Below are 14,016 nucleotides of genomic sequence, written 5' to 3'. Positions count from 1 at the left end.
GCTCTCCAATCAGTTAAGGACATATTGAATCCTAGTTCAGTCTTCTGCAGCATTGGCTACTCCTCCCAGTTTGGTGCCATCTGCAAATTCAATGAGCATCCCTTTCCCCCACCCCTGTTCCCCAATGTTCCAACAAATGTCAGTCTGTAGCTGAGTCTCCAGGTCCAGAACTGGCTGTTGATGCATCTAGATGTTAGTCCCACACAGGCCAGGACTTCCTCACTTAGTGGCTGCTTCTGATGTCTCTCACAGCCCCAGCCCTAGTGGCAGATGCAAGGATTGCTCACTGTAGGTATGACATCTTGTATCAGTTGGCCCTTTGTCTCAGACAGCTCTTAGCTGCAAATCGATGAATGGGGGAGATACTCCAGTGTGAAGCCTTTGGAGGTCTTCAGTGAGAAAGGCACTGCAGTAGGAGTCATCCTTTTGCCCCCGCACTCTCTTTGGCCAATCCAGTTGACAGCCACCATACTGACCATTTTGGTCATGCTACCAACCATAAAAATTGGTCATGAAATTAGCAAAGTATTCCAGCTTTCAAGAAATATCCTATTTCTTTTCATGAAATCCCTCCTAGCATAATCCTCAGCACACCTACTCAGAAGTAAGCACCTTTATCAAAATAAATGATAATAAATTTCAGGGGGAGGCCCAGTAAGTAATGACTGTAGCCTAGCTTTTATATAATTACATTTAAAACATTAAATTTGCATGGTTTGCCGAATTCCTGCAAGTTGGTGAATTAGGCAGAAGCATAGCTAATGATGTTAGTCATTACCTGTAGATTGGTTTTCTTCCTTAACTAGGCAGAGCATTTTGGATGTTTCATGAACTCGGCAATATTCTACACATTTCATGAATCGTGCAAATTATCAAATTTAGTGGTGTATAGAAACATGCTCGCATATCCATAAAGCAACAGTTGTTAAAGTAGGGTGTCTACAATGCCCTGTTGCCAGAATTATTAGAGTTAGAGGTTAAGCACTTGTGGCATGATTCACTATGGGACAGTAACAGTATGTGTGCATAATTTTCATGGAAGTGGTAAATTAGTAAAAAGAATATTTGAATAAAACGGAATTGTGGATTTGGAAAAATAAGGCATTGTGCTGATAGGTTTCTTTGATGGTTTCTTGTAAAAACAGCAGTATTTTTATTTTTTTGTATTTTAGGTTAAAAAAAAAGGGAAAGCCACTTACTCTGATTGGAATTTCTCCTAGGGAGCATCTGAATTGTTTTCACAGGTGCTGCTTTTAATCAAGGGTCTGCCACATTTACCTTCCCTATGGCCTTTTCGAGCAGTTTTGGTATCCATACATGGGCTAACCTACACCATAAACTCTGAATAACTAGAGACTCACTCATTCATTGCAAGAAATGTGCTGTGCATGCTGTAGAATTGCAGGCATAGAACATGTGTGCCGGACCAGAATCCATACTTTTTTCAATATTACTTTGTAGAATGATCAATGGACAAAATGAGGGGCTTTAAGCAGAAACATTTCCCTTTACGTTGATGAGCATTTCAACCACATTATTTACGCTGTTAATGTGTCCAAACAAACAACTCAACTGGGAGCCAGTGTGGTGTAGAGCGGTAGTCTCATAATCTGGTGAACCGCTCCTGCTGGGTGAACTTGGGCTAGTCACACTTCTCTGAAGTCTCTCAGCCTCACTCACCTCACAGAGTGTTTGTTGTGGGGGAGGAAGGGAAAGGAGAATGTTAGCTGCTTTGGGACTCAGGGTAGTGATAAAGCGGGATATCAAATCCAAACTCTTCTTCTTCTTCTTCAGTGGATTGGCTCCACACTTTGTTAGTCACACTTAAATTCCCACTTATGTCAGTGGGATAATCCATAGTTTCCTTTCTGATAAGGGAGGGGCAGATATCACAGCTATGGCCATGTTCTCCAGAAACACTAGTATTAGAACGTAATTGAAAAATGTTGCTTGCCAATACACATAAAGTGTTGTTTGTCATGTCACATAATCGCAAATTAAAATGGTGCTTACTGAAAACTTTCATGAGCAACTCCTGAAGTTAGAACTGGATTGGTCACGTTTCAAACCCACCTTCACCCTATGTTTCTGTCTGTGTACACTGTCTACAAGCAAAAGCAAGAGGGCCTATCTCAATCAAATAAAGCTGAATGGTCTCCAAAACATCATGTGGGATGTGTGCCGGGGAGTGGATCAGCTGTATATCAGCTTTGCCAACACAGGAACCTACCAAACTAAAATATTTCAGAAGAGGCCTGGGATTAAACAATCCTGCAATATGATTTAAAATGCCAACACCTATCAAGGGTTTGAGGTAAACAGCCATATCAAGGGCCTTATTATTAGAACACTTCTTCAATAATGCAACAACACTGTAATGCATAAAATTGCATGTCCAGGATTTGCCGTTAGCTGTCCATTAGAGCCAGTGTGGTGTAGCGGTTAGAGTGTTGGGCTAGGATCTGGGAGGCTTGGGTTCAAATTCCCACTCAGCCATGAAGCTCACTGGGTGACCTAAGGTCAGTCAGTATTTCTTGGCCTAACGTACCTCTCAGGGTCATTGGAAGGATAAAATGGGGAGGGGGGAGAGCGTTGTATTGCCATCTTGAGCTCCAAGCATTGCCTCTCCTCAAGTGAACTAACCTGGGCCCTGCCATCACCAACTAAGGCCCTTTGTAGGCCTGCCTCCCATAGGAGGTTGGAGGGTACAAAGCAAAAATGGGCCTTTTCTGTGGTGGTTCTCCATTTGTGGAATGCTCTGCCAAGGGAGGTTCACCTGCCACCTTCATTACATAATTTTAGGTGCCAGGCAAAAACATTCCTCTACAAGCAGGGCTTTGCCCAATTAAACTATCTGTGGCTTTTTAAACTGTATGTGGGGTATTGCTTTTACTACTACAGTATGTAGTTTTGTGTTCCTATATTGTAAACTGCCCTGTGATCCTTGGATGAAGGATGGTATAGATATTCAATAAATAAATGAAATGAAATGAAATCAAAGGAATGACGGGATAGAAATGTAATGAATAAAATTACCTGTGCACCTGTATACGTCTCTAAGGGAATAAGAAACCTAAGGCAGAAATATAAAATTAAAAGTGACAGCTATGTGGTAAAGGATCAGCACTAGCAATCCTTTCTTGTTCCATGGAACTGTGAGCCACACCCATGAGAAATAACTCTGCTTTCAAAGTCACGTATCACAGAATGAAGGAAAAGAGAGTCAGGCTGCTCTGACATTTCCAAGTTTTGTTGTTTCCTTTTCAGAAGTTAGATTTACTTTCTGATCATGTTAAAAAAAAAAAAGGAATTGAAGTCGGCTCAGGAGTTGATACTCCAAGCACTTCCCCATAGATCATGTAAGGAACCCAAACAGATGAGCTTTGCCCTCTCAGCTACAATAACCCTTGCCTTAAAGCAAAATTATTTTGGCAACCATCCCGGGCCTGGAAGGTCATAAGAAAGGGGAAGAAGATTATGCCGCAACTGGGGAACGTCCCTGGAAAGCACTGAAAAGCTCAGAGACTGGAATAGTTGCCGAAACGGCCTTCATCACTGATAATCAGCACATTGCAGATACTCATGTCAGCCTGGGTTGGCAAAAGAGAATTGGAACACCACCTCCCAGTCCAGCAAGGCATACGCAGAGAACTGGCCCACACCAAACCCTCCACAGCCAGCATGTGTCTTCACCTCCTTAGGAACATCTTCCTCACACTTTCAGAATGGTGTTTCTGAATAGTAAAACAGTATACAGTATATGAGTTAACTCAAGAGCTGCCCCCACCAGCTTTCTTTACAATAAATGGAAACGGTTTCCGACTGATCTTAGCAAATTGTCAGCTTGAGCTTTGAGCGAGTCTGCCGAAGAGCCCACGGCGTTGCTCATGTTGACTTTGTCGTTGCCCTCCTGGTGTCGGCTGTTATCGTCCGCCGTGTCTTGCTGCTTGCAAAGAGCCTTCAGCTCAGAGCTGTCATTGCCTGTGGGTGCAAAACTGTACTTCAAATGCTTTCTTTTCCCTTTCCTTCCTCGGCAGGATTTATGTGGGCACCATTCATGTGATACTCTGGGAATGGCTGACGTTGGAACCATATGCTCTCCTGAGCGCAGCTGTGCAGTGATTGAAGATGACGGCCTCCATGCGGCTTTTACGGTGGCTCACGAAATTGGTATGCAGTGCCTTTTCTGTTCCCTTGCCAAATACAACACTTGTAACAGCTGCATTAGTAACCAAAATACTTTACAAGTAATTCCAGATTTCCCCCTGGTTCACATATACACTTGGGGATTAAGGCTGTGTACATAGGCACTTTGGGGTTAACTAATAGGGGATCAGAAGGCAAGTGGAGGTACACAGTAGGTGTTTCCTTTCTGACAGTGTCACTTTTAAGCAATGATCGGAATGGAAATTGGAGGGCTGCTACTGTCCATTCATGTTCCTTTCAAAGAGGGGTCCCTCCCATCGATGAAGAATTTGAGCTCACTTGGCGGGTAAACAGCTTTCTATATATGTCTGCCTACTGGGTTAAGTGGCTTGCTGTTTATATTGTACCACCACATTCCTCTGAATGGCAAGATGCAAGTTTCAAATGATGGGGTAATTGGAAATTTTGGTGAAAGGGAGCACTGTTTATCTAGGGCAGTGGTGTGACTGTAGGGGTGTAACTTTAGATAGCAGTGAGGTTCATATAATCAAGGCTCGTCTATTGGGGATTCTACAATAATTACAAAATAGACCCAGGAACAGACACCAGGATTATTTTGGAATGTTTTCTTGGCAGGAAAAAAGAGCTGACGTTAATGTTCACAAGCAAGTTCAGATTTTCTATGCCATTGCCCAAGTGTATTCATGAACTAGAGATAATCTATTAGTTTTCTCCTTGGTGTGTGTGTGTGGGGGGGGAGTTTTAAAATTTTCTCTCTCAACATTTCCTCTTCAAATAACTAATTTTGACATTTGCAAGTTCATTCCTATGCAGAATAGTAGTAGCTTGAACACTACTGCAAATTTTTCAAGTAGGTATTTTTGGATATATTTAACTAAAAGTATATTTGACTGGGTGGTCACATTAGCTGCCAGCTATAATAGCATTGGATATTAACAGCAAGCTTTGGTATCAAGTTTCACTTCCCATCCCTTTTTTTGAATGGCAAAAATAATGTAAGGCTTTTCTAATGTAGATATTACTATTTTATTTTATACGTTAATTAACCACCTTTCAAAATACAATATTCTCGCAAGGCAGCTTAGAATATCTGAAACTGCCACACAACTAAAAACATATACAATTATACTAACAATCCATCATACAATCAGGGAACAATAACATCGCACTATCCATATCAGCAATTTCATAGAATAATAGAATTGTAGAGTTGGAAGGAATCCCAATGGCCATCTAGTTCAGCCCCCCCACCCCACCCTGCTGTCACATGGAGGATGGAACAAGCTTGTTTTCTCCTGCTCCAGATGCTGGAAGCTGAACCAATGGCTTCATGTTTCAAGAAATGAGATTCCAACTAAACATCAGAAAGAACTTTCTGATGGTAACAGCTGTCCGGTATTGGAACGGTCTCCCTCAGGAGGTTGTGGACTCTCCTTCCTTTGGAGATTTTTAAGCAGAGGTTGGATGGCAACCTGTCATGTATGATCTAGTTGAGATTCCTGCACTGCAGGTGGTTGAATTAGATGAACCTCGGGGACCCATTCCATGTTTACAATTCTAAAGTGGCAAAATAGCTTTTCAAAGCCAGCAAGCACTGATTAGCACTCCAGAATCCCTCAAGGTGCTTTGTAGTCCAGCTTTCCTGAGCCAAGCCAAGCCTCCCTAATGACTGGCACCTTTGGCAAGATCAGGTCTGTTTCCAGTGTTGTTATTTGGAGTGGCAGGAACGTGATCCAGGCAGCTCAAGCACCCCATGGCAGATCAGATGCCGGCGGGCTGATGTGCAGCACCCAAGCTACAACCTGAGGCGTGCCCTGTTGTTGTTGTTCAGTCGTTCAGTCGTGTCCAACTCTTCGTGACCCCATGGACCAGAGCACGCCAGGCACGCCTATCCTTCACTGCCTCTCGCAGTTTGGCCAAACTCATGTTAGTAGCTTCGAGAACACTGTCCAACCATCTCATCCTCTGTCGTCCCCTACTCCTTGTGCCCTCCATCTTTCCCAACATCAGGGTCTTTTCCAGGGAGTCTTCTCTTCTCATGAGGTGGCCAAAGTACTGGAGCCTCAACTTCAGGATCTGTCCTTCTAGTGAGCACTCAGGGCTGATTTCTTTGAGAATGGATAGGTTTGATCTTCTTGCAGTCCATGGGACTCTCAAGAGTCTCCTCCAGCACCATAATTCAAAAGCATCAATTCTTCGGCGATCAGCCTTCTTTATGGTCCAGCTCTCACTTCCATACATTACTACTGGGAAAACCATAGCTTTAACTATACTGACCTTTGTCGGCAAGGTGATGTCTTTGCTTTTTAAGATGCTGTCTAGGTTTGTCATTGCTTTTCTCCCAAGAAGCAGGCATCTTCTAATTTCGTGACTGCTGTCACCATCTGCAGTGATCGTGGAACCCAAAAAAGTGAAATCTCTCACTGCCTCCATTTCTTCCCCTTCTATTTGCCAGGAGGTGATGGGACCAGTGGCCATGGTCTTAGTTTTTTTGATGTTGAGCTTCAGACCATATTTTGCACTCTCCTCTTTCACCCTCATTGAAAGGTTCTTTAATTCCTCCTCACTTTCTGCCATCAAGGTAGTGTCATCAGCATATCTGAGGTTGTTGAGAGCACTACACATACTCTCAAAACATTGCCAGGGGAAGATCATTTGCAGCTTGGAGCATGGATGTTAAGGAAAGGGTTATTGCTGAGTGGCAGAACATATGCTCTGCATGTAGAAAACCCCAGATTCAATTACTGGTATCTCCAGGCAGGGCTTGAAAAGACTTGTGTCATCTTCTTCTTCCTTGGCGATCACTTGTAGCCAAGTAAGATTGTCTTCCATAAACATGGTTTTAACAGTGAGTCCATAAGTGACTGTGGAGGCCAATTCTGGATCCACACATCCTTCCACAGTGGGGACATATTGAGCTAGAGAGAGAGGAATGATCCCCCCTTAAATGCATTCCTAAAGTGTGGGTCGGTTTCAGCGATGAACATGCAGAAACACAGCAGCTGCCTTTTTCAGTGCCCAGAGAACCCACAGCTTTTTCAGCTTTAATTCGCATAAGGAAGATGATCCATCCAGAGTTTAGCCAGAGAACAGCTGGCTGTAAATTTAAATGACAGCCTTTATTTTACACTGGGCTGTTAAGCACAGGAGGAAGCAGGAAGAGAGGACTGTTCCAAAATCAGCCCTCCTTTTACCAGGGGGTCTCTTGTGCCAGCTAGACATTCTGTAAGATGGAATATAGGGTGCTTCTTGCCTAAAGTAACAGCCGTGGTGAGACTCGGGGTCCCTGTTTACCAAGAGAGTAGGCTTTTCAGGTCTACATTTGCCTTGCCTGCTAACATAGTCACAATCGCTAGAGATGTTTTCCATGAGGATCATTAGCTGTGCAGAGCGAACACTAAATTTAAAAATGGAAAACAGTCCCCCCCCAACCCCTTTACATTCTTGGAAGGAAATAACAAGGCTAAGGGAACTTTCAGAGAGTGCCAACTACTGCTTTGCCTTGTAACTTGTGCCAAACCAAAGTAAAGTTTGCTTTGGGAGTATTGCCGTGCCAGTTCAGTTTTCAAACAGCGAGCAGGTAGGATCCAAGAGTGTTGTGCTTAATATCATTTGACACTAACATAAAGAAACTCACAAAATCTGAAATCATGGGTTTTATTAGTAGTGCTAATGTAACTACTGACATTGGACACCCTTTAGCAAAGGAGGAGCTCTAGTCTGGAAATATATAGAAATAGATCATAACAGTGGCATATTACTGAGGCTCTCCACCTCAGGAAACAAGCTGTTTGAGGCTGCCAAGTGTCAGAGCTGAAAGGACCTGTATCTCTGTGGCAGAAAGTATCATTTGGCAAGAAGAGACCTCTGCCTGAAACTTTGGAGAGTGGCTGCCAGCTAGAGTAGACCTGGGATCACCAACCTGGTGCCTGCAACTCCCATGACACCCATGAAGGCTTCCAGTGACCCCCTGAGGAGATGCTCCAGTCCTCCTAGAAAGAAGGTTATGGGGGAAAGCATGCAGGTATCTCCTAAACAATTTATCTGAAATGAGAGTGGTGTTGGTACAGTCAAAACTCAGTTCCCAAATGCCTCTGTTTTGGAACGTTTTGGCTCCCAGACGCTGAAAACCCAGAAGTAAGTGTCCCGGTTTTCGAATGTTTTTTGGAAGTTGAAAAACCAATCAGAAGCCGCACCTCGGTTTCCGAATATTTTGGAAGCCGGATGGGCTTCCTGAAAGGATTACACTTGACAACCGAGGTTTGACTGTACCTTGATATTTTTCCTAGTACTGAGGAATGCTCCCTACAGCAACAGTGTCAGGATGTGTGTATCTTCTCCATAATCAGGACCAACAGACAGAATCATAGACTTGGAAGGGACCCTGAGAATCATCTAGTCCAACCCCCTGCAATGCAGGAATATGATGCTGTCCCCTACAGGGATTGAACCTGCAACCTTAGCATTATCAGCATCACACTCTAACCAACATAGCTGACTCCCCCTGGTAAGCATAATGTTGTCAGGGGTGGACATCTCTCAAATTTAGTGTTATGACACACTCACTGTGGTGGCTATTTTTTGTTATGCCACAGCTCCTCCATGAAAGCCATTTTGTGCATGGTTCCTCCGGCACTCTCTCAAAATTTGAAATGTAGTAGTGGACTGTATTGTTGGTTCCCCATTCATGGTGCACCCTTCCTAGGGAAGCTCACTTGAAGCCAACAGCACCATCTTGAAGAGGCCAACTAACCCCCGTTTTATTTTCTGAGTCTTTTATCTTTCATACATTTATAAAAATTGCCAGTGTTTCTTTCTTGTCTGCCTGCGACTTTATAATGTGTTTTTTATTCTTGTGACATTGTAATAGTGTAAAGCACCCTCAATATAAATTTGATCAAGGGCGGTATAGAAATCTGCTAAATTAATTCTATATTTGCTTCTACCCTTCTCTTTGGGTATAATACAAACTGCCAAATTGCTCATGTGACAACAGCAAATATCACATAAAAGGTGGTTATTTGAAGGTTTTGTCATAAAGCAATTAATGGGAAGGGGAAATTATTCCCATGTGAAGAGGGTTTTTAATTGGATGTCTGAATCCATTCTGTAGAAATTTTATTTGCTTTTGGACTCCCTGGTTGAATAGCTTCTCCCAAATAGGTTTGTGCTGCTGTTATTCTTGCATAGCCAGCCCTTTCAAAAGCTGCACAGTCTTGTTACTCTGTGCTACATAGGGATGAGTAAACCTTGTTCTCAGTTTCTCATTTTTCCAATCTTAGGTTCAGATAAATTATCATCACTTTAGTGTGAATTTCTCACAATGCACCCATTTGTGTACACTTTTGTGCAAGTCTATCCCCTAATATAATGCATATTTCTCGATGCTATTTTTACTAATAGATGCATTTTCAGGCACTAGTATATTCACTTTTGTACACATTGCTTGGCTGGAGGACTGCACTGAAAAATTTGGAGGAATCTGAATGGTGCCGTCTGGGTGTCATTGGACTGCAACTCTCATCATGGCCAGTAGTTGGGGATTCATTCCATTTGAAGGGCACCACATTGGCTACCCTTGCATTAGAGTAGCAGTTTCCAGAGGTCTGGCTGTGTTAGTCTCTTGCAGAAAAAATACCCAAGTGTTATTGTTTCATGGTACCTTAAACTCAAAGAAATGACATTAGCATTTGGTAGTAGACACCGCCGCTGCTGTTGCACTGCTGTTGTACAAAAGTTAACCTAGCCACATCCAGAGTTCTGAAGAATGTAGGAAACAACTTGTGGAAGTTGCAGGGAGACACTGAGATCTGGAGTAAGCTTTCTCCTCCTGATCCTTGCTTACTTTCCTCCTTGCAGGTTGAAGATGCTGACTGGATAGGGAACTCCCATTTTATTTGAGCACAGGATTTCCTGGCTGTATCCCTTGCATTCGGTCTACCAGACTACAGACGGGTGTGTGCAGCCTAAAGGCCCTCTCCTAAATCCACTCCAGTCTGGATAGCATTCTGTGGGGTGCAAACTGAATAAGCTCTTTGTCTAGACAGTGGGGGCCCCCTTCAAGGGGGAAATTTATTTTTTCTAGCTACTTTCACCACTACTCTTAACAACTTTCACTCACCAGCAGCAGCTTTCACCACCAGGCAATAGTGTTAAAAGTGCTCTTTTTTAAAAAATAAAATAAAATGGAAATGACATAGTCACAAGTCGTGGCCTGTATGAGGGCAGCATGAAAATTAACCATTCAGATTGATCAACTCCAAGCATTTCCTTAACTAATACAAAGAGACTTGCTTAGAAAATGAATTAGTTTATGTTATAATTTTTAACCTTGGCCAAATTAGAGATTGGAGGAAGGGCTGTAGCAATCTGGTAGAGTACCTATTTTGCATGCAGAAGATTCCAGCTTCAATTCCTGATATCTCCAAGTGAGGAAATTCTTGAGAGCTGCTGCCAGGCAGTTTAGTCCACAGGTAGGCAACTTGTTGCCCATGAACCACATACAGCCCCCAAACTCATATTATGTCGCCCCGATACCTCCTGAAGCTACTCATTTTTGCATCTTGGCTTCTTCTTTTCTTCCCTTCCTTCCTGTTCATTTCCTCCTATTTATCTTGTGGTTTTTTTGTTTTTTTTAAATGCTCTCCCTCGCTATGTAATTTCATACAATGGAAGGGGCAGTATTTCGTTTGATTAAAAATAAATTAATGGTTGTTTTTTTTTTTAATTTTTACATGCAAAGGACATGCCCGAACAGGACTACCAGTTTTATTGATTCAGTCCTCCCCAACCTGGTGCCCTCCAGACATTGTTGGACTCCAACTCCCATCAGCTCCAGCCATCGTGGCCGGTGTTGAGGAGTGATAGGAGTTGTTCTCCAAAAGCATATGGATGGCACTAAGTTGGAGACAGTTGTAGTGGTTTGTAAATAGAGAGCAGATCAGATAAGTTTTTTAAACAATAAGAATCCCTTAAACTCATAGTTCTCAAATATTAAAATGTTTAGTCCTGTTGAGCTGTAAGGGACCTGCTTGGCTGGGAAGTTTTACTGGCACCCCACCCCCCACCCCAGTCATTGGAACTCAACCTCCACAACTTGAGTCTCCATCTGTTTTTGGACTACAACTCCCATCATCCCTAGCTAGTAAGACCAGTTGTCAGGGATGATGGGAATTGTAGTACAAAAACAGCGGGAGACCCAAGTCCAGTGGAGTGGCTATGTTAGTCTATTACCGCAGATGGAACTATCTTCACCATCTTACTCATATTTACATGAATAGCTATCTTTTAAAAGCATGCCGTAAGCTACATGGCCCTAGACACAGACATATTTTCTTCCCCTGCTCTTGGCAAAAATTACTGTTGTTACTGATGATGTCAACCCGGCTACATCCAGAGGTCTGAACAATATAGAAGTAGACTTCTAGAAGGAAAAGGCTGTATACCAGACAATGGTCTGACTCTAAGATGTTCCAGGAAGTGGTCATGGAATGGGCATGGGACAAATCTCATGGATGCAGGAAAATAACTTCCATAAGGCTGGCTATCCGCATGCACTGCATCTGTTTTGCATGCGGTTGACTTTTAAGTATGTGTGGGAGGAATGGAGAAGACAATAGAAGAGAAGCAAAGAGGGTTGTGCTGGCTTGGGGAAAGCTTGGGCATCAACAGAGATCAGATGGGAACAAATGCTTCTACTCACGTTCGCTTCCTTGATATTTCCAACCACCCAGCGCTCAACCCCAGTTGATATTTTAAATGCACCCAGGCTTCCTTTGTGTTACAGTAAAAGACTACGGGTGTGGGGAATGAGTTACAGTTGCAGAAATCAACAACTGCCAAACTTCCTGAAATCTGTGCCTTAGTCAGTATAGATGAGGGGAGTCCTGGAACCTCACCTCAGGTGAGTGAAGTAATTGCAGGAGTGATGAGGTTGGGGCAGAGGCAGCTTTAGGGCAGCGCGACTGGTTCCCCCGCATTGAGTGCAAAGCCAAGAGGAGGTACCACAACTATGGTGCCGTGCATGTGCAGAATGGAAGGTAGGGTGCACCAAATTTTGGCTTTGCATAGGGCGCCACTGAAATTTAAAAGACCAAAGTCCACTCCTGATTGGGGATGCTGTGTGTCTGCACGGAATAGGGGATTATCTCTGTGTAGGCTTTATGTTCTAGCATGCTTGAAAAAGAAATAATACTTTCTGCACAAACCTGCCATAGCTGGAAATAGGCACTCCTTGCGTCTGAGGCTACCTGGGCCTCAAGTGACAAAGCCGTATCAAGGAGTACCCCCAAGTAACAGACTTGCCCTTTTCAACGGACTTCAGGCTCTCTCTCTCTCCACTTCTCAGGCTCAAGAATATCAAATTACAGTGGCACTAATGCCCAAACTCTTTCACCTGGTTTCTGAATTTCCCAGTGGTAGGACAGTAAGGAGGGTCTCGCTGGAAGATGCCAACTAATAGGCAAGAACATAAAGAGAGAGGTACTCCCTCAAATAGTTAGGCCCACACTGTTCGGGACTTTATATGTCATTTGTAAAAATCAGAATTCAGTCCAGAAACAAAACACCAACTAGTGCATATATTTAATAACAGGTGTAATATGGTTCCAGGTGGTGGCCCAACTTAGAAGAGGCATCACAGGTAGATCTTTGTTAGATTCTGTATGAGATACATGTCAAGGTTGGTGCAGTAGAGATGTTACAGGGGACAAGGCAGATGAAAATAGGAAGATGCCCTGCTGGGTCACAGGGTAGAGTGCAAAGCAAAGGCAGTCTGCCGTCAATAGCTATCTTTTTCCTGATGGCATTGGTGCAAGTTTTAATTTTTTTTATATGTAGAATGTAGCCAACTTCCTCTGTAACAGGTGCATTCAAATCTGGCATGCAAATTTTGTGATTCAGTGATTTATACACAATGCTTAACCTAATAGCAGCATGCACTGCTTTGAGCAAACACTGTGTTCCGTATAGGTAGTTTATTATTTGAAAAGTGCATGCAAAAACATTATAAAATCCACTGTTGCTTCTTTCTTTCTTTTTTAACACCCGTGCTGAATAGGGAGCCTTTTGAGTTGAAGGCTTGTCAGGATAGCTTAGATAAGAGCAAGCCCTAGGCTAGACAGGAGCAAATCTTTTGGAGTCCTTATGGGCAAAAGAAACAATTGTGAAGGATGTCTAGCTTTCATCTTGGCCTTCCCCTGGGAGAGATAAAGTTTGGGCAAATATCCAGGTGTCTGAATCAGGCTCTGCGGCTTTTGTAAAAAAACCCAGAGACTATAATTAACCCACAGCTGCTCTGCTGACATCTGTGGGAAGAAAATATTTAATGCATTCGCATTGTTACTTCTTTGAAAAGTTCCCCATTTAAGCTTCTGGTGCGAGCAAAGCATTTGGGCTAAGCCCCATAAACATGCTTACTCGGGCAAAGAGAAAAGATGAGCACTCAGCATTAAGCCTTGGTGAGAGGTGAGCGATAGGGCAGAGACTTCAACTGTTGCTTTCAGCCTTGGGCATGACCTTTGCAAAAGGTTGCTGATTAATGCCAGTTTAAACTTTGACTACAAATTCTTAGCTTGCCCAGGTCTGTTTTCATTAACTTGTAAGGGCAATAATTGTCCCACCTGCTGTACGGACATGATGGCATGAAATTTCCCCTTTCAATGAAAGCTGTTCTGTTCTGTAATTGGCATGTCGGAAGAGAAGGAAACTCCTTTGCTTCAGAATAATGGGGCTCTTCAATACTTTTTCTACTGCTGATATTCTTGAGTGTTTTTAAAAAAGCAGAATCCAGTCTTGCAGTTACAGAGGCTGTGAAGTGATTTTTAATGGGAACTCAGGCATGTGAAAATC

The 14,016-nt window shown here is 43.1% G+C and overlaps 1 protein-coding gene across 1 annotated transcript in view; it reads left to right on the top strand.

Annotated features, from left to right (window-relative positions):
- Positions 1-14,016, top strand: part of ADAMTS5 (ADAM metallopeptidase with thrombospondin type 1 motif 5) — a 43,314-nt gene that overhangs the window by 10,432 nt on the left and 18,866 nt on the right. The window contains exon 2 of the mRNA XM_033146885.1: positions 4,038-4,170. Coding sequence (XP_033002776.1) covers positions 4,038-4,170 — 133 coding nt within the window. The remainder of the gene's footprint in view (positions 1-4,037; positions 4,171-14,016) is intronic.

This window comes from Lacerta agilis, chromosome 4 (assembly GCF_009819535.1).
Source record: "Lacerta agilis isolate rLacAgi1 chromosome 4, rLacAgi1.pri, whole genome shotgun sequence".
NCBI lineage: Eukaryota > Metazoa > Chordata > Lepidosauria > Squamata > Lacertidae > Lacerta > Lacerta agilis.
This window is presented reverse-complemented; position numbering and strand designations above follow the sequence as displayed.